Here is a 27,166-nt window from a genome sequence, read left to right as displayed (position 1 = left end):
CTGCACACAATTATTCAATAAAAGCATGCCACTTGTAACGTGAATCGTACGTAGATACCATTTAGACGCTGTACTAAGGCTGTGACATCTTCTCAACTTCATCGGCACACAGAACAAAAATAAAATGTGATGCAGCAACAAGGACGTTTGTTTATGTATATGAATGGCTTTTTAAAAAAATGGGGGGCATCACTTACTGAACAACACTGTTACAATGAATATTCTTTTTAAATTAACGGGAAACTCAGAATGTCTTTTTTTCATTCCTTTTCATAGGTGTTCATTTTACACCCTTTAGGTGAATGGTATATGTCAATCTGGTATTCAAATTGTTCCACACTACAGCGAGCAAGTCATGAGTTTCAGCTTCCACAGCTGGTGTTATGCGATGTCTCAGCTCATTCATTGATGTTGATAACCGAGGCACATAGAGTCTTTTATAAACCCCCACAAGAAGTATCACATACAATCAAGTTCGTTGACCATGTAGGGTCGTAATGTAGGGCTGAATCATTCGGTCCATCGCGACCAGTCCATCGTTCGGCGATTCTTTGATTTAAAAATTTCTGCACTTCAAGACGCTAGTGTGGCAGTGCCCCATCCTGTTGGTAAATGGGGTCGTCAGAATGTGGGGCACGGAACAACCACATGAAGTTGTACAACATGGCAGGAATTCTCCAAAATTTGATGTGTTTTGTGTAGTTTTACAGGAAAAGATGTACAGTCCATTTTTCTTTTCCGAGAACACTGTTCACTGAAGCACATATCTCGATATGCTTCAGAACTTTCTTTTCCCACAGTTTGAGACTGTTTAGGATGAAGGGAAGGGATGTTAGAAGTCACTATGGGTGTTTCTATTTCTTTTCATCGGTGGAAACCATACAGCCTATCAGAAGTAGATAACAGCCATGTCTGCTGGTATATAAGAAACAATGTTTTCTGATTCAGCAGTAAACAAAAATACCCTGAAGAAGGTGTGGCTTACAACAGGAAAGGAAACGTCGGTAGTTTTATATGTATTGACAATGCGGTCGCAAACCCACAAAAAATGTTGTTGAATGTGACCATGGCCGCGAAAGCCTACGTTTATAAAGGTACCTGAGTACAGGCGTACGTGGAAGGTGGAACTACGAGTGCACTGGGTTTGTAATGGAGGTGAATTGAACACGAAGCTTGGTAAAGAGATGGCGGATAAGCAAATGAATATAACGGGAAAAAAATCTTGAGGACACCATTACAGAAAGACCAGGAGAAGTAGGAGGAGATGTGATAAGAGACACTATACTGGGATAACAATTTCACAGATCTGTGGAAGTCCTGAACTCGAAACAATGAACCTAGCGTAGACCTACATTACATCTGAATTATTGAGGCGCGTGGGAGAGCCAGACATGACCAAATTATTTCACGTGGTGAGCAGGACAAATGAGACAGGCAAAATATCCTCAGACATCGGAAATAATGCAATAAATGCAATACTAAAGAAAGCAGGTGATGGTGTGAATACTATTGAACCATCAGCATGGCTGCAAGATATGAGATGAATTATCTTCTGAAGAGAAGGTCACCTCGGGAAATATCAGTCTGGAGTCCTGAGAAATGCTGGAAAACGTAGCTTCAGTAGAGGCAGCGAATCGATTTGAAAGTGCCGGCCGTTTTGTATGCAATGAGCACAAGACGGCAGGTCGATGTCGGGACGTGATAAATTGGCAAAAAGATCCTATCGTGTTTGTACTTGCCTCTGTCCGTACGTTGTCTGAAGCTGGTTCATTTGTACATAGGTATCAAAGAGGAATGGTACATTACACGCAGCCACGCATTGCGGTGCAAGGACAGTGCTCGAAACAAGGTCCTAAGTGACAGGGACCCAATAAGAGGGCCACACGTTGTCAATGGCAGTCGGTTTCAAAGCCGACAGGAGTTGCTATTGTCAGTTAATACGTACCATTCTCAAAAAGTTTACCAGAGAACATAGAGAAGCGGACTGCACAGAGAGCACACTTGGAATCTGACGCTTCACAGTGGAGACGTTTCCCCCAGCAGCACTCACGACTGGACACCTCCTGTGGGCCAGCGACCACAGCGATTGGGCAGCAGCTGCCTGGGGCCGTGCAGTGGGCTCAGGCGTCTCGCCATTTGGCCTCTTGTCAAACGATGCGTAATGTCCACCGACGGCGCAATGTGTGGAGGATGCAGAAGAGAGGGCAACACTGCGTTGGAATAAACACCGTAGTTTTTGTTCACATTAAAAAGCATTACTGGGCCCACGATATACACACATTAAAAAAAAATTGTGTTACCTCAGTTCCGAGAGTTCCGGAACGTGTACCGAAAATTGGAATATAGATCAACATACACATCATTTCTGCCCTTTTTATTGCTCGTTAAAACCACATATTGCATGTTGTACCACCATACGGCGAGACCTTCAGGAGGTGGTGGTCAAGATTGCTGTACACACAGTACTACTAATACGCAGTAGCACGTCCTCTTGCGTTGATGCATGCCTGTATTCGTCTTGGCATACTATCCACAAGATCAAGGCACTGTTGGTCCAGATTGCTTCACTCCTCAACGGAGATTTGGCGTAGATCCCTCAGAGTAGTTAGTAGGTCATGTCGTCTATAAACAGCTTTTCAATCCATCCCAGGCATGTTCGATAGGGCTCAGGTCTGGAGAACATGCTGACCACTCCAATCGAGAGAAGTCGTTATCCTGAAGGAAGTCATTCAGAAGATGAATGCCTCACCTGTATGTAGCCGATATGGTTGTGCTATCTGTCGGAGGATGGCATTCACGTATTGTACAGCCATTACGGCTCCTTCCATGACCGCCAGTGGTGTACGTCAGCCCCACATAATGCCACCCCAAAGCAGTAGTGACCCTCCAGCTTGCTGCACTCTCTGGACAGTGTATCTATCGCGTTCATTCTCACGGGGTTGCCTCCAAACACGTCTCTTACAGTTGTCTGATTAATGGCATATACGACACTCATCGGGGAAGAGAAGGTGATGCCAGTCCAGAGCGGTCCATTCAGCTAGTTGTTGGGCCCACCTGAAACGCGCTGCATGGCGTCGTGGTTACAAAGATGGACCTCGCCGAGGACATCAGGAGTCAAGTTGCCCATCATGCAGCCTAACGCGACGTCCTGTGGCTGCACGAAAAGCATATTCAACATGGTGGCGCCTCTGTCAGGGTACCTCCGAGCCAATATAGCGGTAATCCACTGCAGTAGCAGTCCTTCGGCGGCCTGAGTGAGGCATGTCATCGACAGTTCCTATCTCTCTCTGTATCTCCTCCATGTCCGAACAACATCGCTTTGGTTCACTCCAAGATGTCTGGATACTTCTCTTGTTGAGAGCCCTTGCTGGTACAAAGTAACAATGCACACGCGATCGAACCCTGGTATTGAACGTCTAGGCATGGTTTAACTACAGACAAAACGAGCTGTATACCTCCTTCCTGAAGGAATGACTGGAACTGATCGGCTGTCGGACGCGCCCATCTATTAGGCGCTGGTCATTCATGGTTGTTTACATCTTTGTGTGGGTTTAGTGACATCTGTGAACAGTCAAAGGGACTGTGTCTGTGATACAATATCCACAGTCAACGTCTGTTTTCAGGAGTTCTGGGAACTGGGCTGATGCAAAATTGTTTTTGATGTGTGGAGTAGGATGTAGACTCCCAAAGCACCACACAACAATCTCTAGCGTGAAATGCATCCTCCACAGATAGCAGACAGAACGGCCGCCTAATTGCGCCGTTAGAGCATTCAGCACTAATGGCTGTGATGTTTTGAGTTTATATTTCATTCCATTCCTTGGTACCATTTCTTCAGATTATTGGGGGAAACCACATTAAGATGTTGTTTGACACAGATGTTTTGTGATTTTGTTTTGGGTGGAAGGAATTAATTACAATTTAATCAAATTTTGACAATTTTCATTCATGTTTCGAATAGTTTCTGTGAATTTTTTGAGTGATTTCAGCCAAAAATAACAGAGTTATGCTGTGATGTCCGCTGAAGGTTGTGAGTAGTGAATTGTGTGTAGCATAGCCATTCCGAGTTTCATATGAAATCAAAAAGGTTTTGATTTACATTAATAACTTATTTTCTAAGAATATGAACCTCAATGCAAGTGAAAATAATGAAAATTAAAATGTCTGCAGGCGTTGGAACAATTTACTTCGATTTTCACTATTTTTTCTCTAATTATGCAAAGAAAAATACCCTTAAAATATGATATCATCTCACGAATTGTTTCATATAATTTATGGACTTAGTGTTGACGGCAAGTGCGAGGCGCCTCCTGAGAGGGAACAATTTTCTGTCCGACTTGCGTATCCCGGAGAAGGAGAGAGAAAGGCAACGGAAATGAACACCTCCTGCTGGCAAAGTACGTCGCAGTGAGAATGGAGTGGACTGAGCCTGGGAATGAGCAGCATCTGATGTGGCGCACAGGGCTTTTTACTAGTGAGAGGTTCCAGCCACTGTGTTGCGCGATCGCTTATCTCAGTCTTTGCAATTTCAGTGTTCATGCAGTGATTGGAAGGAGCGACCGTATTTCCGGTGAAACATTTTAGAAAGACCGAGTGCATCATCTTCCATTACGGTGCCAGTGTGGCCACTGGGTGACACGATACGCGACTTGAATTCACTCACTGGGTTTGCGTAAGAGCAAGATTTCTTAGTGCTTCGTTTAAGATCAGATGGCAGAAATACTTCGAACGTCAGACCTATGCAAGAGTTATCGTTGTCGGTGCGGAGGGGGGAGGGGGAAGGAGTGGGGGCAGGGAGGGGGTCTCGAGGAAAACTGCGGACAGAGTGGGTGGGAGGCGGCAGCCCAGTCCAGGACAAGAGGCGAGTCTCGCTGCCGACCACCACTGCACTGGCTGCCGCGGCGCCCGACGTGTCTGGTGAGTCTCCACGTACTCCTTCCATGAACGTACGGTAGGTATATACTGTGCGTCTAACTTCCCTCAATCTCCTGTTCTCAGTGTTGTCCACACTTAAAAGCGGCGGGTATGAAAATGGAGAAAACTAAAGTGAGACCGAGATGTTTCTCTCTTTTCTAAATTACTTTCCGTGACCTGCAGCGCGACAGTTCTTATTAAGAACTCCCGTATTGGCTAACGTTAGCTTTGAAAGTTACTTACTATTGCTTCTTACAGCACAATTTATGTATTGGTGCTACTAGCAGTGGTTCTTGAACGAAAGTTGCTTTTATGTAAACTTGTCGGATCCAAATGACAACTGAAGCAGGCGAGAGTTCCGGAATGAAACTCTCACTCTACAGCGGAGTGTGCGCTGATATGAAACTTCCTGGGAGATCAAAACTGTCTGCTTAACCGAGACTCGAACTCTGTACCTTTGCCTTTCGCGGGCAAGTAGGAAGGTAGGAGACGAGGTACTGACGGAAGTGAAGCTGTAAGGAGGGGTCGTGAGTCGTGTTTAGGTAGCTCAGTCGGTAGAGCACTTGAAAGTCAAAGGTCCGAGTTCGAGTCTCGGTCCAGCACACAGTTTTAATCTGCAGGGACGTTCCAGAAATAAACCTATTGCTGCTTTCTTGGGTTTGTTACCACTTTGCATACGTAACCAGCCTTGCTATGGCAGAGATTGACATGGTAGTACGTCGATCACACATGTTAATCAGGTTCTTGTTTTCTCCACACATTCGCCACCCACAAAATTAGTAGAAATTGGCCCTTAGCTCAGGTACTGGGTACGATCTTGGTAACAGCAGTTATAGCTGTATGGCGTGCTACTTAGCGACTACGATAGATCGACCATTATCGGTAGAAGGCAAGGAAGGACTGAAAACTGTATCTCTGAATGTTGATAAACTGAGGAACGAATGAGGTAATATGCCCACATGAGTGTGTTGCACTATGTCCAGAACATTCCTGATCACCCTGCCATGCATGTGTTGAACACGTATGTAAGAATATTTAGCATTTGTGTGTTGTTGTAGTAATGGTATTAGTAGTAGTAGTAGTAGTAGTAGTAGTAGTAATAGTAATAGTCTTTAATTAGTAGATCACTTTTTACAGGCATACTGGACACGTCTTGATATTACAATTTAGGAACGATAAATTACTGTAAGTCACATAAAGAGATATTTGCAGGCTTATAGGTCTAGAATGGCAAGAGTGCGACAAATAGTTAGCTGTGACCTTATAGTAGGAATAAACCTAGCATTTACCGATACCACGAAAATCTAAATTAGATGAATAGGTGAAGAGTAGAGCATCCACCATCCCGAATACAAGGCCAGTCTGTTTATGACAGTGCTACCTCATTCGGTTTATTTCTTGCGTACAATACTTCTAGTGGCAGGGAGCTAGGTTGGAGGGGTAAGGTGCTGGTGCCCAAATGAAACTGTCTATTACACAATACGAATTCATCAAACAAACTCGATACCTTGAAAAATTACAGAGGTCCGTGATTAATGGATTTTGCATGTTATATGAGCCACAGCCTATGAAACGTTAACAAAATTTAACTGTATTTTTACTCTAAGGCCGTCTAGCAACACTACTCACACTTCACAGATAAACAACAGCGGTTGCTTGGAACTTAACACCGAGTGACGCATTCAGTTAAATTCAGACAGAATGAAATAATAGGTCAAAAAATGAAAGAATCAATAAGTGAAATTAAATGTATATCAGGCTTGTAGTCAAGCAAATTCTTAGTACACTAACCAATGGCAAAAGGTTTACTAGTTACATAGACAACAAAACCAAATATCTTCATGAACAATATGGAGACGCTCTATACAAGCAAAATCTGAAATAAGAGCTGCTTATAATCATTAAGTTTTCCAACACAATTGTTCAAGACATCTGACATGATTTAAAATTTACAGTCCTCGCTCCGAGAGACAGTTTGAAGTTACAAATCAGTACCGAAAATCATGATAAGCCACTCAGTTCAAACCGGCGACCTATTGGCTCAATCTATTATTTAACACATCAAACGGGCACACTAAAAGGCGCCTAGTCTCTACAGTAATTAATCTTGCACCCAGAACACAAGGAAACAGTGTGCTGATGTAGAGATTAAGATAGTGGACCAATAATTATACCTGTTGTCACACGCGCCAGCACTGTGTGGAACAAATTTTTACGCTCTCTCGGATTCAGGAACTTAGGTGACCAAACATCCGCCCCAAGGTAATGCTCTACCTTGGTTCTTTTAAAACAACTTCGTCGTAACTGAAACGTGTTGTTGTTGTGGTCATCAGTACAAAGATTGGTCTCCTGCAGCTCTCCATGCTACTCTATCCCGTGCAAGGTTCTTCATCTCCAAGTATCTACTGCATCTAACATCCTCTGAATCTGCTTAGTGTATTCATCTCTTGGTCTCCCTCTAAGATTTTTACCCTCCACGCTGCACTCCAATACTAAATTCAAGATCCCTTGGCGCCTCTGAAGATGTCCTACCATCGATCCCTTCTGCTAGTCTAGTTATGCCACAAATTCCTCTTCTCCCCAATTGTATTGAGTACTTCCTCATTAGTTACATGATGTACCCATCTAATCTTCAGCATTCTTCTGTAGGACCGCATTTCGAAAGCTTCTATTCTCTGTTTGTGTAAACTATTTATCGTCCATGTTTCGCTTCCATACATGGCTACACTTCATACAAATACTTTCAGAAAAGTCTTCCTGACACTTAAATTTATACTTGATGTTAACAGATTTCTCTTCTTCACAAAGATTGCCAGTCTACGTTTTATATCCTCTCTACTTCGACCATCATCAGTTATTTTGCTCCCCAAATAGCAAAACTCCTTTACTACTTTAAGTGTCTCATTTCCTACTATACTTCCCTCAGCATCACGTCATTTAATTAAACTACATTCCATTATCCTCGTTTTGTTTTACTTGATGTTCATCCTGTATCATCCTTTGAGGACACTGTCCATTCAGTCCAACTGCTCTTGCAGGTCCTCTGCTGACTCCGACAGAATTACAATGTTATCAGCAAACGTCAAAGTTTTTATTTCTTCTCCGTGGTTTTTAATTCCTACTCCGAATTTATCTTTTGTTTTCTTTACTGCTTGCTCAATGTACAGATTGAATAACATTGGGGATAGGCTGCAATCTGTCTCACTTCTTTCCCAACCACTCCTTGCCTTTCATGCCCCTTAACTCTTATAACTGCCAACTGGTTTCTATACAAATTGTAAATAGCCTTTTGCTCCCTGTATTTGACAACTGCCACCATCAGAATTTAAAAGAGACTTCCAGTCAACATTGTCAAAAGCCATCTCTAAGTCTACAAATGCTAGAAACGTAGGCCAGTATTGCCTCACGTGTTCCAACATTTCTACGGAATCCAGCTGATTGTCCCCGAGGTCGGCTTAACCAGTTTTTCCATTCGTCTGTAAAGAGTTCGTGTCAGTATTTTGTAGCCGTGACGTATTAAACTGATAGTTCCGTTATTTTGACACGTGTCAACACCTGTTTTCCTTGGGATTGGAATTATTACATTCCTTTTGAAGTCTGAGGGTTCTTCACGTGTCTCACACATCTTGCTCACCAGATGGTAGAGTTTTGTCAGGGCTGACTCACCCAAGGCTGTCAGTAGTTCCAATGGCACGTTGTCTACTCCCAGGGCCTTGATTCGACGTAGGTTTTTCAGTGCTCTGTCAAGTTCTTCATGCAGTATCATATCTCCCATTTCATATTCATTTACGTCCTCTTCCATTTCCTTAATAATGCCCTCAAGCACATCGCCCTTGTGTAGACCCTCTACATAGTCTCGCCACCTCTCGACCTTGCCTTCTTTGCTTAGAATTGATTTCGATTTGAGCTCTTGATATTTATTCAGATTCACCTTTTCTCCAAAGGTCTCTTTAATTTTCATGTAGGCGGTATCTGTCTTACCCCTAGTGATGTATACCTCTAAATACTCACATTTGTCCTGTAGCCATCACTGCTTAGCCATTTTTCACTTCCTGTTCTGGCGTTAGTAACTTGCTTATTCTGTATAAGAAATAGTAGTAAATAATAATAGTGATGCTGTCACTGTTGGTTGGTAATATTTACTGGCAAAATAAAACCTAACACTAGATTGCGTACTTACATCTATCAGGAGACGTACTGATTGATTACGCGAAGGGGTTTTCTTAATTGACCTTTTGACCTGGATTGCCTTCACGCTATCAGAATCTTCGATGAAAATACCTAAGGGACCTATGTGAATATAAAAATGGAAATGAAAGCAAATTAGTCGAATTTCGTAAGAGAAAGCTTAGCAGATCCGAAGTTGAACACATTAGTGGTCTCCCAAATACAATCGAGACACTGCGATAGAGAGCGAACCTGTACAAAGCTCATATACAATTTGAACATCATTTTTGTTTAGTGTAAGAAAAGAATAGGAAGAAAATTACTGCATTGTAAATATTAATATATCTTGAACAAATTGGCTTGAAACTTCTAGAGTCTGACATGTACAGAATAAGTACATAGCTTGCATCTGATATTTCTTTTGTACATGGCGCAGTCCAATAATCGCTGCTTTGTCAGTCCGTTCCTTCTTAAAATTAAATGTCCTTGCGTGCGCGTAAGTACATTATATCTTCACCCGCGTTACCGAAACGTTTGTTCGTCGTTTCACGTAGTTTTTACATAATATAAAAATGCAATTGGTAGTAATGCTATGTAGTACGTCTTAACATGTCGGCGACCAAAAGTACAAGGGTAATGAAGTCTCTAGATTATTTCTTAACAAAACATAGATTGTTCTTTCTTCTGTTTCGCTGCTTATTGTATCACGCACTGCGGCAATGATTTTAAATATCTGCGCCCAGCGTATCATAGTGTTTATTTAGAGTATTTAAACGCTGGACGCGCGTCTTGGTATAGGCGCACATTATAAAAAATATTTCTTATCTCTTGCGCTGTGATGCTTTGCCTCTTTACGAACTACAGCTCGTTGGCTGTCCTTTTTTTTATGAGAAATACCTCATCTGAAAAGCAACTGAAATCCATTAATATTACATTGCTTCCCGAGTGAGGAGCATGACTCCAAAAAAAAAAAAAAAAAAAAAAAAAAAAAGTGGTTCAAATGGCTCTGAGCACTATGGGACTTAACTTCTAAGGTCATCAGTCCCCTAGAACTTAGAACTACTTAAACCTAACTAACCTAAGGTCATCACTCACATCCATGTCTGAGGCAGGATTCGAGGTAGCGCGGTTCCACACTTTAGCGCCTAGAACCGCTCGGCCACCCCGCCCGGCCCGATGACTCCGTCAAGATCATCGCGATTCACGCGTAGTCGTAATATTATTGCTCTCGTGAATCAAGTTAGTATTACTTGCTACAATTCTTTACAATAGATTTCATATATGACATCAGACAAAGTGGTTGACATATAGAATAACAGTTGAATATATTCCTACGAATGAAACTGATGGTAAATTGTTCATGGAGTAATTATATGACAATTGAGCCGTACTCGTTGTAATGAATTATACAAGGATAACAAATGTTCATTTCTTGGTAAGAGACAATGAAGTTAGGATAAAGATACATATACATGGATACATTATATATGGCATAATAAACATTAAAAAATAACAAAGAAATAAATTATTTGATTTCGCAGAAAGTCTGTGTGCAGTGTGCACTCTTGGAAAAATATATTACAAACAACTGACATTCTTGTTTTACAGTGACATTTACAGGAATATTTTTGTCGTGGTCTTGACGAAGATTTGTAACGGTAAACTATTAGCACTTTACTGATTTGCGGCTTTCATGAGCTGCAAAAAAATATTTCACTACACTTGGGTAGGTATGACTTGCACTGAGAGTGGTAGAACTTCGGGTATATATGGTAGCACTGCACTTGAGTGAGGGAAATTGATTGCACTTTCATAGTGGAGGATATGCCGGGCATCACTTTGACTATGGAGGTTGAAGTGGTTGTCTGTATGTGATGGTGCGTTGGAAATACGTCGTGGATCAGGAACTGAAAGACTGGTTCTGCAAGGTGTTGAGCCGTTTGGTGGCGGGCCCTATTTCACTTGACACATGTTCGAGCTTCCATTCATGTTCTCGTAAATGAAAAATACAGAGAAAATCTGTATTAGAGTGTGCTTACTTATTAAGAACTTAGTCTAAAAGAAAAGTGGATTAGGTAAGGATAACAATAATGCTTATGTACATATGGTCTCATTCTCTTAGGAGTGCTTAGTTCTCGCATTTATTTATTTTTCTGGTTTTAATTGGGTCGACAAGATTTCGTTATTGCTTGGCCTGGTCTATAAATCCGGCAGCAATTGTCAAAGTCGAATTTGAGACATTTCAGATTAGTGTCTTGGTGATTTTATAAGGTATATAAGTGCTGAACTCATGGTTGTATCAGATTTTATATTGAAAGTATTTGAAACACATTTGGCGCCCGCGCTCGTTGTGCAAAGGAAAGTGGATTGTTGAGTACTCTGTCACGTCCGTTTGTCATAGTCACGTGACAGTAACTTGACGGCATCACAACGCCAGCAGCAGTGTTCCGAGAGAGGCGGGACGTTTGGTCTCCACTAGCCGTGTCGTGAGTTTTTACAGTTTCTCATCGACTCGGAATTACGGCAGCGGCCAGACGCGGCGACACCCGCAGCTGTGTCGAAGGATGTGTCCGTGGAAAGGCGTAAATAAACCGGTTACGGTACGTACAAAATTCGCTCACTGGCTCAGTTCGGCCTTCTACATCGTGGTACAAGTACTTATAACATTACTTCACACGTGGAATTCCACACGTGTCCGTGTAGTTATCACCTTTTCAGTTCACACGTTGTTATTATTTCGTGTCCACATGTATTTGGTCGCCATGTTAAAGTTCACACGCACCCGTTTTATACGTGTCCGTTTATTGCTTGTCTATAGTCGGTTCACACGCAACAGCATATATGTTTCCATTAGTTGATGACTGCATTATTACTAAAAAGTAGAGTTAACATTCGGTATACATATTGTGTCTAAAAATTATTTACAAAGGAAAAATAGTCTATGTCACTTCAAAACCTGACGAATAACGTGTCTCTTATTCATAATTTGTGCTTCCAAGGCACTTTAGGTTTACACCTTGTTCGAAATCTTGTTATTCTTTTCTTTTTACAATAACCACTTTTTTCTCAAGTTCAGCTCTTTTATTTTATCTGTGTTAATTACGTCGTTAGTTTGAAGACATAGTCAATGTGACTTCGTTTACGGTATGAACGGTTCATGTTCAAGTTTCTATTAGGGAAATTGGGAAGCTTAGTGTTCTCTGTCGTGCAATTGCACGTAACAATCGTTAATTGAATTCACGGTTCTCGGAGAATATACATAGCCTGTCAACAACTAAAGTGTCACGACCATCCATACGTTCAGTCTGTAGGTATCAAGCATGCAATCAGTCCGTAAAATTCACTTCTCTTCTGGGTAAGGTAGGAAGATAAGGATACTGATTAGAGGAAAACACAATAGACTTTTATGGGGTGAAGAGATCTGAAGAAAAAATTTTAATGACGTATGAAATGAGCCTAACATAAATTGTGCATTATCACCCTAGTTTTCCATGACAAGTAGTAAGCGTAATTAAATCGATACGGTAGTCTCAGTAGTGTGTGATTCAGCTCTCCAAGCATTTCTCTATACATATCTACAATTACTTACACCATGCATTAGCAGCGAACAGAATCTGTTAGCTATCTTCTGTTCTGGTACTAAATTAGTTTACTTATAAGTGATCTTTGCAAGTATTTCAGCTGCACTGTGCCTTAAAATTCTTATGAGCGGTGCAGTTTTCTCCGTACTGTAATAAAAGTAATTGAGTTGCGCACTTCTTTCCTGCTACCTGGATCGTTATTGATTTATCTGACTCTCATATGCTAAGCTGCTGTCTGTGTCAACAGCTTTTCACAGGTGTTCTCATGAAAATTGTTGTCAAACACTCCTTATACATAACATAACATTTACCTCATAAGAGTTAACGACCTTAATAAACTTTTATTTACGAGCAATCATTCTTGTACGAATGATCATTTTCATTTATTTCATTGAAGTGGAGAGAGCTCTGCTGTACCTAAAACTAGTGGTAGCAGGTGGCACTTAGCACGTCCGTGCTATATTATTCATTTGTCAGCTCTTTGGCTGTGGCCGTTCATGGCTCAATTAACTTAAAACTTACATGGAAAGCTAATCTCGCTTTCCTACAATAAACGTATTTTATTTCAGATGCTCACATGAATTACTTCTCTTGTGGAGGCAGATCGACATGGTGTTGTCCTGTGCATTGCTCTCATCTATGCTTATACTTCACACATAGAATGACTATATATCTGTACATATATATACAGCTTAACTTAGCAGAGATCTTCAATGGTTGACTCGGTATTTCTCTAAGTCTGCGTGATGAAACTATAGTTTTATTCGTCCACACACAGGGCACAGGGTCAGCTAATAGATAGCAACCAATGTGCGGCTTTCTTAGTATAATAAATGGTCCTTCATACAAGTGCTGCAACTTGCGATTCTTATGATAAGTCAAAAATGGTATGAAGTCGGTGTTTAATAGCACTCGTTCATTTACATGATACGACAAGACTTTGGTAATGTGTTTGTCGTGCGCCTTTTTTCGTAGGCTGGCATAAGTGGTTAAAGATATGAGAGCTTGTCTTAACTTGTCGTCTAATGTTACTTCAGGGTGTTGTAATTTTGTTCCGCAGCTTCCCCGTGGAGACATAAAGAAGCTGCTAATGGTTTTCCGACTTGGGTGGAGTTGAAATGTCAGTTATTTTCACTTGATTAGTATTTTGTGTCATACCAGGCTGAAAATTTGCGTTCGTGTCCCATGTGAACTGTGCATCACTGAATTGCATGTCATTTGACATCGCGTTTGATGCTTGTTTCGCCTGCGTGTGAAAAATGGTCGGATTTACTTTGCTATTATGACTGGCGGTAATAAGAAAAGCATGCGACGGATTGTCCTGATTATTGTTCCTGAACTGTTGGTTAAGTTGGTGAGGAAATGTCGCATTTTGAGGCTGTAAAGAATTCATTTGATGTGATGGAGTGAAGCGACTTGGCTGACTGTACTGTTGTTTTCCCTTGTGACAATTTCCATTATATTTCCTGTTGTTCGGATGCTGGTTATTACTTTTGTGATTCATTGGTTAATTGCCGTACTGTCGCTGTGTGTTTTGAGAATTCGGGTTATATCTATTCTGGTTTCGATATTTACTATATGGTTTTCGATTGCAGCGGTTGAAATTATTATGATTGCTGTAACGCTGAGCGTTTGGTTATCCCGTGTTATGCTGGTACGACATTCCGTTGACACAGTTTGCTACGTGCTGTTGCGAAGCGGGCGGTCCATTATTGAAATTATTCCACGCCTTCGCACGCACGTCCTCATAGCTCATATCCAAATTGTCAAGAACGGAAAGAAAGGCTTTTTGGTCCTCTTCACTAACTAATTTTTTCCTTATTGACAGAGCAAGTTTTGACTTGTTTAAGATCATGATGACATCTTGGGTTGAGATGGGCGTGTCCCAATACTGAATTTTACGTAGATATTTTTCGAAATAACGCCTCAAACCGACTCCCTTGGTGTTGAAAGGTTCGGCTGCGTAGACCTCCTTTCGGAGTCTTTGTTGTATACCAGAACTCCAGAATTTATTAAAAAAATGTCTTTTGAACTCTGCGTAGGTGTGTCATTTGTCTATTATTTTAGTACCCCAAACTGATACTTCGCCATGTACATACCCTAATAAAATGTATTCACTATCTGTCGTTCCATGATTCTGGAAAAGCACCTGTGAATGATTTTAAAAATACCACGCGATGTATATTTAGTTTTTTAGGTATAAAAGGCTGGAAAACTCTGTGTTTCAGCACACTCTCATCGCGCAATAGTTCAACGAGTGTCAGTTGATCGGTATGACTACGTCACATTGAAGCTTTATGGCGCGTATTATTTACAGTTGATGAGAACTGTACTTGATACTTGGGATATTGACGAGTTTCTTGTTCTGGCGGTAGTGAATAATCGCTTTGATTGTCACCTTGCAGTTCTACAATTTACCTTTTCAGCTGATCTATGTCATTGGTCAGCCTGTGCTTCCATTCCGGAAGATCGTGGCTGAACGCTCGTCTGATTTCTCCTAATTCACTCTTTAAACTGTCACCAGAAGTACTGGGAGCGGTTAGGATTTCTACTGTGGCAGATTTAACTTCAGCCTTTAGATCATATTGTACAATACTCTCAATGTACTGATCCTTAGATTGTATCCACTTTCCAAATTCCTTATTAAGTGTAGTGGTTACTCCTGCAGTGACATATTCGATCCTTTTGTCAATATTGACATCGGATATTCGCTGAGCAAGGTTTTCTACTCGCTCGCCAATGTGGCTCACACCTTCTGTCAATTGGCCTACTGTAATGCTTTAAAGAGTCACTCGCTGTTGATTTACACACATAGACTTGTGTCTGCAAATCTGTAAAGTCTCTAAGTCTCTACCAATATTGGTATTGGCGGATTCCACCATGGAAACAACACTGCCAGTTTTTGCATGTACGCTTGAGTTTGGCTCGCTTGCGTAAGCAGTAGTAATGGCTTTAATTTTTTCCTCCATGGTGTCATTCCAACTTTTGATTTGTGTTTGCATGTCGGTAATAAGAGAATTTATAAAGGTCATTCGCGCTTGAGTGTCCTCTATCTTCAATTCTAAACTGTTGAACCTGCTGTGTACAGCTCTGTTCTGCTCCTGTAATCTGGCATATCATATACAAGTAAGTTCTTCTGTACACACAACAATTATGCTGAAACTGCCTGGCAGATTAAAACTGTGTGCGGGACCGAGACTCGAACTCGAAACCTTTGCCTTTCGCTGGCAAGTGCTCTACCATCTGAGCTACCCAAGCAGTACTCACGCCCGCTACTCACAGCTTTACTTCTGCCAGTATCTCGTCTCCTACCTTCCAAACTTTACAGAAGTCGTCCAAATCAATCTGTGGGATAAGAACGTTTTCAAGCATACCGTGATATGTACTTCTTGTAACAGAATTATCGGCACCGTACACCTTTTCCCGTGATACTGCACAAAACACATTCAATTTTGGACAGTCCCTCTTGTTGACCAATTTCATGTGGCTTTTCCGTACCCCATATTCTCACATTATGACGGTCCACCTTCCCATTTACATGGAATGTTGCCTCGTCACTAAACACTAAGCGTGGCAGAAAACTGTCATCCTCCATCTTGCCAAGAACGAATTCCAGAACTCCACACGTTGTCGTTTGTCACCTTCACGAGAAGCTTGCAGTAACTGAATTTTGTACGATTTCGTACGTAAACTTCTACGCAACACACGCCAGACGAACATCGGAGGCATGTTGAGCTGTCTAGCTGCACGGCGAACGGATTATGCGGACTCCTTGTGGATCTATGGCGGATGCGCTCGACGTCTGTGTGAGACACTCGGCGACGGCCCGGCGATTTCCCTTTACACACGCAACCTGTTTCTTGGAATTGTTCATCCCGTTGTCTAACGCTCGGTGCTATAGGACGATACACACAAAAGTCGCGCTGAACGGTTGTTACTGACCTGCAGTCCCCAAAACATAGAACACAAAGCGCTTTCTGTTTTCCCGACGCCATTTTTACTAGAACTGAAGTGGGCGCACACTGTTGCTACCTAGCTGAAACCGTGTAAAACCCGAGAGTTTGCTCTTTCCACAAGTAAGTTGTTCGTACACACATGTGAAATAACATAACAGTCACGATAGTTTTGCAAGCGGATGACACATTTTCTTAGAGCACAGTTTGCGCCAGCACCACGCTCGGAAGTACCCGCTGGCGTGTCTCTAGCCGCCTGAGGCTCGTCTAGCCGGCTAACGACACTGCTGTAGGCGAGACACAGCCCCGTCCTTCTCTCCCTCTGCATACCAGATCACCACGTATTGACATACACAATGGTTTCATTTGAAAAAGCGAAGTTGATCGCCGTCTCCTACAATTAATATGAGTACTACAAGGGACTAAACGTCGCTCATACAGCAGTTTCTCAGAATTAATCAAGTGCAAATATCGTAACAATCTCTTAAATGGTTTCGACAGTATTTGTCTTAAACAGTGCAGCTGATCAGTCAGTATACATGGTGGCTCCTGAACATATTCAAATATTTTAATATGTTATTCTACAACTAAAACTAAAGAAAAAGTTCATACAAACATCGGTCCGCAAATGTTTAGTTACGGAGTTACGGCTGTAAGGTGTCAGCCAAATCCAACACCTTCCATGAAAACCCTGACATGGTAAGCAAATCTAGTAGTATGTCACATAGCTCCGAATAAATCGTGACATTAAATTAACCAAAGTAATACGAGTAACGAGTGAGCAAATGGAATACCACAGACTAACACAAGAATGCCTAAATGCATGTCATACCTTCCCACCATGAGACAGACGCAGTTCCGAGGGGAGAAACGAGAACAGAAGCCGAGAGCAGAACCGTGTTAAGCTAGAAGGCCTTACGATAAGGGACACCCACGTCGCCAGCTAACCGCTAGGACCACACCACCCACAAGTTTTAGCGTGAGACTTTTCCGCGTCTCTGTTACGTCAGGACCATCCCCCAGCCCGTGTTAAAAGATAGAACACTCCAGAAGAATAGTATAGATCTTACGATACCAGAAAAAGGACCACACCAGCTGCAAGTTTTAGAGTGAGACTTTTTTCCGTCTCTGTTACGTTGCAATCTTTTAAAACACTGCCCCACCACGAAAAGCATAACGTTTCTCATTGGATGGACAGAATTTTTGTAGGCGGAGCTTAAGGTTAACATTGAGACCCTGATTCGTCAGATGAAAATACAGCCAGATAGTTTTTTTTAAACCAACTTCGGTAAATTATAGTAAGGAGAAGTTAGGAGAGATTTGCTTCCGAGACGGCGAGGTGAGCGGAGCTGTGCTGTCCGCCGCCCCCTGACGAACACCGACAAGGTAATGAACGCACGCGATGCCGAATAACAGCGCATAAAGCTTCACTCAGAACTGCAGAAGTCTCATCTGTTACACCCCCTTTTTTGCGTAATACTAGTGTCGATCGTCAATTATAGCTCATGGTGTTCACATTTGCCACTTGAAGTAAAAATCTGAAACGCGATGATTTTTCTGTTATATAGTTATTGAGAAGCCACATCAGCCACTGTAATTTACGACAAGTTAGATAAGTAATTAAAGATAATTGAGGGTCACTGTAGACGATTTTGATAGTTTTCTCTTTTATGAAACTTAATTTAAACCTAGATTATAGATGTGATATGGCATAGGTCATCCTTCGATCCATTGTAGAACTTGGAAACCTATTCAGGGAATATTCGTTCACATTTTTGTTGAACGCAGTTGGTTTTTATCATCTTGTATTAAAACATTTCCTTTTATCAATAGTGCAATTTATAAAAAATGTCTTGTGAGTAGAATAAAATTTCCAATGGTAAACTTAACTGCTTTTTCGACGTTATTTTACCTGCTAACTAAAAATAGGAAAGCCTTGAACCCCTTCCACTAAATTTAGTTAGTATTAAGATTCTTTTACAGAGAATGCAGTGGAGCTGACGCTGAAATCATTAAGTATTTGGTTATATCATCGCTAGTCTCACTGAACTCTTCTGAATTCTACATGTCATGTGTGGTCTGGCGTCTCCTTACCAGTAACAGGTCCCAGGTTCAAACTAGTCAATTCCCTAAAAAACACGCTCAGAGCGTCGTTGCGCGAAAGTGGTAGAGAGACACGATATATAACAAACTGACCCCACACAGAATGTTTGTTGTTGTGGTCTTCAGTCCTGAGACTGGTTTAATGCAGCTCTCCATGCTACTCTATCCTGTGCAAGCTTTTTCATCTCCCAGTACCTACTGCAACCTACATCCTTCTGAATCTGCTTAGTGTATTCATCTCTTGGTCTCCCTCTACGATTTTTTCCCTCCACGCTGCCCTCCAATACTAAATTGGTGATCCCTTGATGCCTCAGAACATGTCCTACCAACCGATCCCTTCTTCTGGTCAAGTTGTGCCACAAACTTCTCTTCTCCCCAATCCTATTCAATACTTCCTCATTAGTTATGTGATCTACCCATCTAATCTTCAGCATTCTTCTGTAGCACCACATTTCGAAAGCTTCTATTCTCTTCTTGTCCAAACTATTTATCGTCCATGTTTCACTTCCATACATGGCTACACTCCATACGAATACTTTCAGAAATGACTTCCTGACACTTAAATCTATTCTCGATGTTAACAAATTTCTCTTCTTCGGAAACGCTTTCCTTGCCATTGCCAGCCTACATTTTATATCCTCTCTACTTCGACCATCATCAGTTATTTTGCTCCCCAAATAGCAAAACTCCTTTACTACTTTAAGTGCCTCATTTCCTAATCTAATTCCCTCAGCATCACCCGACTTAATTAGACTACATTCCATTATCCTTGTTTTGCTTTTGTTGATGTTCATCTTATATCCTCCTTTCAGGACACTGTCCATTCCATTCAACTGCTCTTCCAAGTCCTTTGCTGTCTCTGACAGAATTACAATGTCATCACAGAATGTTAGACGGCTAATAAAGGATTTTGACTGAAATTTAGCATCTTCACTAATACGAAGCCATCGCAAAACTGTAAAAGTAAAGCATGATTTCCATTTACTTCGTTGTCATTGATCTGGTGAATGTAATAAAAAAATTTCCCAAATCGTGTAATTGGCGAGACGTACTTACAATTCCTTCAAGAAGAAAATCCCCGCTTGCTCGAAGATGTTCCACTTGCTACGCGATCGCAAAGGTGTTTTCAACAGGACGGCGCGCCTCCACATTTCGCCAACCCGTCACTACACATTTATATGAACATTTTCGCCATAAATGGATTGGTCGAGGTGCTACACGTCTGTGGCCACTCAGAACGCCCGATTTAACACCAATGAATATTTTGGTTTGGAGATGGGTGGAAGACATAGTTTATGAGGACATAGTCAAAACACGTGAGGCAATACTTGCTCGCGTTGTGAATGCAATCGGCAAAATTAAGAACAACCCTGTGAAACTGAAACGAGCAACAAAATCAGTTCATACATGTGTTGCTAAATTCATTGAACTCAGTGGACACGTTTTTGAATATTTATTGTGAATGAATTGTGAAACTGTATGCCCACTGTACAACTTCCTTAACACTGAGCTTTGTTTTATCCGCTGTAACATGAAATCACGTGTGATATAGTATTAATAAAAGCAGATTATCTGACAAATTCATACAGTTTCAGTTAATGTTGTTAGCATCATTATTTCAAAATTAAATTCTCTACAACTTCTGCTGAAAACTTTGTGCAGTCGCCTCGAATTTAAAAAACATATTGGGCCAAGTAATAAATAAAAAATTTTACGAAATTACTTCTTTGCTTCTCTGGATGTTCGGATAAATTACTGCAGATACACGTCTGGAGCATCTCTTATTAGTTTCACCAGATGAATAAAAAGAAGATAAATGGAAATCGTGCTTTACTGTAACCTCGTACAGTTTTGCGATGGCTTCATATTACCGACATTGGTAAATTTCAGGGAAAATCTTTCACTAGCCGTAACTCCGTAGATGAACATTTGCGGACCTGTGTTTACACGAACTTTTTTCTTTAGTTTTCCTTGTAGAATAACATATTGAAATATTTGCATACCTTCGTGAATCACCCTGTATATTCGGAACAACAGAATGACATCCATCTTGTAAAATGGTGTAGTTCAGATTAATTTACGCTTCTTTATTTACTATACAGGTAGTTGCAAAAAATTGTGTTTTGTGATTACACTTGTTTGTCAAATTTCAGGTTCTTCATCAGACTGCAAGTTCGGTGAAGTTATTTTGAGGGAAAAGTTTTTTACTTGGCCCGACATCTGCGACCTTCCGTGATGTTCCGCAGAAACGCTAGTTGCTTCATCCGTATTTTTGTGGCGGTGGTCATATGTAGTGGCTACAGTCGCCCAGTTTCCGTTACAGGTAAAAATTATGTTTTTTTCGATTCCTATGAGGCTGGGTATGATAATGGACAGCAATTTTTTGTGAAGTAATGAAGTAAATGTTTAAGTTTTACACTGAGATCTTTACGAATTTATTTTCCGGAATCGTATACCGAAGTCTCCGGACATAGTTTAACAGCCGACAACTCAGGTAAGTGTTTCATCCGTTACTCATGGTCCAAGTGGTTCTTTTGGTGCTACTTTATTTAATCACGGTAGCCTTATTTCTGGTTTGAGATGTCCTCGCCGGCGCCGTGGGGAGGCGAGCGTGTGCAAGCTTCCCTCCAGCTGCCTGCGCCACCTGTTCCCTGCTTGTCTTATTCGAACACACTAGAATAGTGGCCTACTTGAATATATCGAGGTTCTATTTTTAGAACAGCGAGAGAAGATATAAAATAAATATACATCATTTGTTCAGAAATCTCTCTCGTCCAAGGGTAACACATACTTGTATTCAGTACTGTTCGTTGCTCCTGCATGATAGGCAATACGTACGTCAGACGCTATTGCTATGCAAGTAGCATAACTGGCAGAGTCGGGCGAGACCCACCCGTGGTACACACAGGCGTGAACTTGTTGGGGTAACTGCTTCGGGTCACAGGGCAGTCATAAGAATACTGCGAGGGAACTGCCCAACATCGTTGGGTATCAGTGTATCATTGCCTTTGGTACTGTAGAAAGCTCCAGTTGGAATGCCGTTTGGTCATCATGTTGCGTAGACTGGGTGATTTTTACGACTGTGTACAGACTCTATCGATTGATCGGTGAGGGGATATGGAAGAAAATGTCTACCGAACTTATGTCCGGAAATGCATGGTTTCCACACTAGAAACCATTTATTCAGTCATACACTGTTACTAAGACTGCAGTCTAATACTCGCTGTACCGCGTAGCCACAGTTACAGTATGTACTGAAAATGCTTTCCATGTGCCTGGACGCATGCGTGCATACGCGCCGTACCGTGCTCTGTATCACACGCTCACATCGGCCAGGCTGCATACGAACAGCGTCAAAGGCAGGATGAATACGCTGCTCCAGTGTCTCCACATCTGGAACTGGCTACGCGAGCACGATACTTCTGAGGTGGCCCCATAGCCAGAAATCGCACGGGTTGAGATGCGGTGGACGAGCGGACCATGCAACTGGACCACCTTCTCCAACCCATCAACCAGGGAAGACACGAATGAGATACGTCTGGGCGTTAACGGCAAAGTCTAGGAGCCACATAACCATTAGAATCATCAATAGCACTTCTTCCAGAAAGACGCCCGCAAGAAATGCCGATAGTTCAGGCCTATTAGGCGATGTGGAAGGAAGACTGGTCTCAAAATACGGGCGCCAATTATCCCGGCCCACACATTCCGGCTGCACCGATGCTGATGATTCGCTGTCACCATACCATGGGCGTTCTGCATACCATCCCACAGATACCTGTTACGAGAGTTGAAGATACCACTATACGTAAAGGTGCCGTCATCTGTGAACAGGATGGATAACACAGATCCCGGAATCGTGGTTGCCTGGTGAACAAATCAATGACAGAACTGTTCCCTATGTGGAAAGACTGTCGCTAGTACGCCCTGCACACACTGTAAGTGATAACGGTAGCAACAGTCGTCATGGAGAATGTCCCACACGCTCGTCTGGCTTACCCTGTACAGGCTGGTCCACTGCCTGCTACTGAGATGGCGGTCGCCTTCCACAGTGCTGATTACATTTTCTTCCAACTCTAGTGTCTGATCATTTCGGGTACGTCCTTCACGACTTCCTGCATCCTAGGTCATGATGTGCGATAAACAGTACCACCCTCTATGAGGATATCATGCATACTGTAACTGTAGCTGCATGATATTACACTGCAGCTTCTGTAACAAAGTATGATTGAATAAATTGTCTCTGGCTTACGGATCGTGCATTTCTGGGCATCATCAGACATTTTTTGTTCCTTATCCTCTCATTGATCAATCACTAGAGTTTGTACATAGTTGAAAAAATCATCTTGAATATTCCATAGACCCTTAAAGTGATAAATCTAATCTGTCTGTGTAACGTATCGGTAAAATTTTCGCAATGGTTTACTTAGATGTGTTATGTTCCACACCGTAACTTTTTTTTTTGGAGACATACTGATATTACAGATTTCATCTTGGACATTCAAGTTCAAAATGTGACACTAAGCCAGCTGAATTGGAGAATCCCGCAGTTCCCATGGCTATTTACTCATAATTTCGTATACAAACTGACTTCCTCTATTTCCTTCGTGTCCAAGTAAAATCAGATATGACAGATAAATTCTCCTCTAAGAGTCACGTCCTAAAACTTCACATCAATTTTAAACATATTTCGTGTTAACTGTATTTAAATCCTGCTTGAGTTGTAATATATTCCGTTTTCGTGCGCCATGTACCATCAGATACGTATTTTGTGTTGTAACATCAGCTGCGATCAACATTTATCCTCCATAAAAATTATCGGAGTAGCAGCCTCATTCAAAGAAACATTTATCCAATCTTTAATTGTGAATCAAAGTGAATAGACGTAACTTTTTTAAAATTTTCATAAGTTACCAGTGATGTGTAGTACGTCTGTCGCATAAAATCAGTGTTTCTGTAGCGCTTGTTGTAAGTAACATGTATCCCATTGTCTGCATTTACTGTAAACTAACGACAATTTTCGTTTGGTTTTCGACTACAACCTCTAAAAATCTCACGAGATTATTAGCGTTTATAGAAGATGCTACTGCACTATAAAGGAAACATCCATTTGCGTACGGACTGCTTCAGATCTTAACGGTAACTTGCTGTACTTGGAGCTTAACTGGCCCAGAACATAAGAAAGGATCTGCAGGCTTACTTCAATGATACTTGTTTACTGTTCTGTAAAACATTACACCAGCCACACTGCAGCCCCACTGTGAACACCGTCCTCGAACGTGGGAAGAGTTAGCTGACGTTCGTAAGTTACGATCAGTCGCCTGGAAGCTGCTGTATATGGGTGTCTCTGGAGAGTTACCAGCTGTGATGTATCAGATATACCACAGATACCTGTTACTATCTCCTGCTGTCGCTTCTACACGGAGTACATGATCTGTCCCCACTGATCCACTTGGCTGTCATCAGCTTCTACAGGAAGTACATGATGTGTCACTACTCATCCACTTGGCTGTCAGCAGCTTCTACAGGAAGTACATGATCCACTTGGCTGTCAGCAGTTTCTGCAGGAAATACATGATCTGTCACCGCCCACCCACTTGGCTGTAAGCGGTCTGTCAGTGGTAGGACTAGGCTGCATGGACAGTGGAGCGGGGACCAGGGAGGACCCAGCACGCGGTACCTATCACCCTAACCAACAAATAGGAGGTGCAGGCTTCCACTGAAATCGAAATTGAATCAGTGAGACTAACTTCAGCTTTTGGGTAATATGGTATGTGCAGTGTCAAGAAGAGGCAAACACGAAAGGATAGCATCTGTTAACACTAGGGAGTTCAAATGTACGGCAAGTGAATGTATCCGTTAGGGAAATGCAAGAAACGATGCGAGGGAACACTAAGTGTACCCACTGTCCGTGGCTGGAAGCCTTATTCAGCCTGCCGAAGAGGCCATTCCGTCAACTGCTGAGGGAACGTGGTGCTACCGGCAGCTGACCGCGCTCTGCGGCCACACTTGGATCATTCAACTGTCAGAGAAGGTTGAGAATGGTGGTCTCACTCATCTAATTTCAGTGAGACAATTTGCTGCAGTGCAAAACTGGTCGCGCCCCCCACATTCTGAATCGAATGTAACTTCTGACTCAGAGTTCGAAGGTTCTGTGACAAAGCGACCTGAAATTTCTTGGACTTGCGTCAAGGGGTTGAGAACTCTATGGAGACCCTAAATGGGTCAGGTGTTTGGTACACATCAGAGGCTGCTGCTCAGGTAGCTGTTTGGCTGCGGAGTGGACACATCGGTTTTCAGATTAGACTACTCTTCATCCAGTCCAGGTAACGGTAGGGACCAGAAAGTGTCAGTAATAGTTCCAAAGAAGAGTCACATACTGGCGAGAGTATTACAATTCAAGTGATTAACTTCTGAAGCACTGATAACAATGTGCCAGGGTTTGAATCTGGCCCAGTAGAGCTCACATAATACCCGGTACAGAAAGCTGGTGGAAATGCGTAACTGACAGCAGCGAGATACTGATAAAAATTTCAGCGTGTATCGAAAATATACATGGAGATAGTAGGGCATTTGTCCCAGGTCACAAACAAATTGTACCAACCAAAACAGAAACATAAACTGCGTGTGAGGCTGTCTGGGAAAGACTCAGTATCATCGGTGGGCAATAATTTGGAATCAGGTCCCTCTGTCAACTTCTAGATCTACTCCAGATGCAACCAAAAATTATAGAGAAAACCGAAGCACTGTTACATAAGTTTCCAAGTCACACTCTCATTGTTGAAGTAGATGTTAATTGTGCAACAATCGACTGAGAAAATGACAAAGAGGTGGGGATGACAAGACGTCTGGTGAAACACCTCTAAATGAGTTGTCTGAGAATTACCTAAAACAGACTGTTTGGGAACCCACTAGTGATATTGGATCTGATAGTCTCAAAATGACCATACCTCTTTGAGGAAGCTCACACAGAAACTAGTATCAATGACCATGAAGCAACAATGATTTGCAACGTATAAATGGCAACTAAAACAACGGCAGAATACATATATGTTCAGCAAACCAGATATGGAAGCTCTGTCCGGCACACAGTTTTAATCTGCCAGGAAGTTTTAATCTGCCAGGAAGTTATATACAGAAGCAGTTGTGACCTATTTGAATACAAAACTCAAGATATTTTACTCTGGAGAAAAACATGTAGAAAAATTGTGGTTCAGGTTTACAAGAACAGTCAGCTGTGCACTTTGTACGTATGCAGAGCAGTTCATGATAAGAGGGACACTCCACAGTCTGGAGTCATTTTAAAGAAACATCTAAAGAAAAAGAGACAACTGGTCAATGAATGCTAGGCAAAACGTGGGGCTACATGTAGGAAGATGCTAAATGAGATGTATTTGGCTGATGAAAGAGACTTTCGTCTAACCTACTCAGACTACGGACTCGCAGATAGGCACAACAAAAGGACTCTCATAATTAAAGCTTTTGGTCATTAAAGCTGCAGTCAACAATAGACAACAATCACACACACACACACACACACACACACACACACACACACACACACATATGCACTCACGCAAACGCAGCTCACACACATGACTGCACTCTCAGGCAACTGAAACCACACTGCAAGCAGCAGCAACATTGCATGATGATAGTAGCCACAAGGTGGGGGTAAAGATGAGGTTGGAGTGGGGAGGGTAGGTGTAGTATGTGGGGTGGCGGACGGTGAAGTGCTGCATGTTAGATGGTGGTAAGGGGATAGGTGGGGAGGAGAAGGGAAGTATCAGTAAAGGAGATAAATAGAAAGACTGTCTTTGGTGGTGAAATGATGGTTATGTTGTGATGGAATGGGAATAGGGTAGGAGCTGGATGGGTGAGGACAGTGACTGACAAAGGTTCCCACAACCCACCTGGCGTCCTCCTTTGCTAGTCACTGTCCTCAGCCATCCAGCAAGGTGTCCTGTTCCCACCCCAGCGCTACACAGACGTCATTCCACCACCACCAACCCCATATTTATTTCTCTACGTTTCTGCTACTTCCCGTCCCTCCCCACCTCTCCACTGCCCTCTGTCTAACTTGTAGCACTTCACTGTCCACCACCCCACCATCCTGCTGCTCCCCTCCCTGCCACAGCCTCCTCCTTTCCCCACACCCAGTCACCATTCCCACCACTTACTCGTGCTGCTGCTCACAATGTGGTTTCAGTTGCCTGAGACTTCAGTCGTGTGTGTGAGTTGCGTGCGTGCGTTCTTGTGTGTGTGTGTGTGTGTGTGTGTGTGTGTGTGTGTGTGTGCATGTCTACTGTTGACGAAGGCCTTATTGGACAAAAGCTTTAATTCTGAGAGTTTTTTGTCGTGCCTGTCTGCACCTCAGCATTTCCGCTGTATGGTGAGTTGCAACTTTCCTTTTCGTAATATTGTTACGTTCCATCCTGGATTTATCATAAT

At 42.2% G+C, this 27,166-nt stretch overlaps 1 protein-coding gene across 1 annotated transcript in view; it reads left to right on the top strand.

Annotated features, from left to right (window-relative positions):
• Positions 1-4,739: 4,739 nt before the first annotated feature.
• Positions 4,740-27,166, top strand: part of LOC124553274 (speckle-type POZ protein-like) — a 106,808-nt gene continuing 84,381 nt past the window's right edge. Inside the window, exon 1 of the mRNA XM_047127158.1 lies at positions 4,740-4,917. Within this exon, the coding sequence (XP_046983114.1) occupies positions 4,740-4,917 (178 nt within the window). The remainder of the gene's footprint in view (positions 4,918-27,166) is intronic.

This window comes from Schistocerca americana, chromosome 11, assembly GCF_021461395.2.
Source record: "Schistocerca americana isolate TAMUIC-IGC-003095 chromosome 11, iqSchAmer2.1, whole genome shotgun sequence".
Taxonomy (NCBI): domain Eukaryota; kingdom Metazoa; phylum Arthropoda; class Insecta; order Orthoptera; family Acrididae; genus Schistocerca; species Schistocerca americana.
This window is presented reverse-complemented; position numbering and strand designations above follow the sequence as displayed.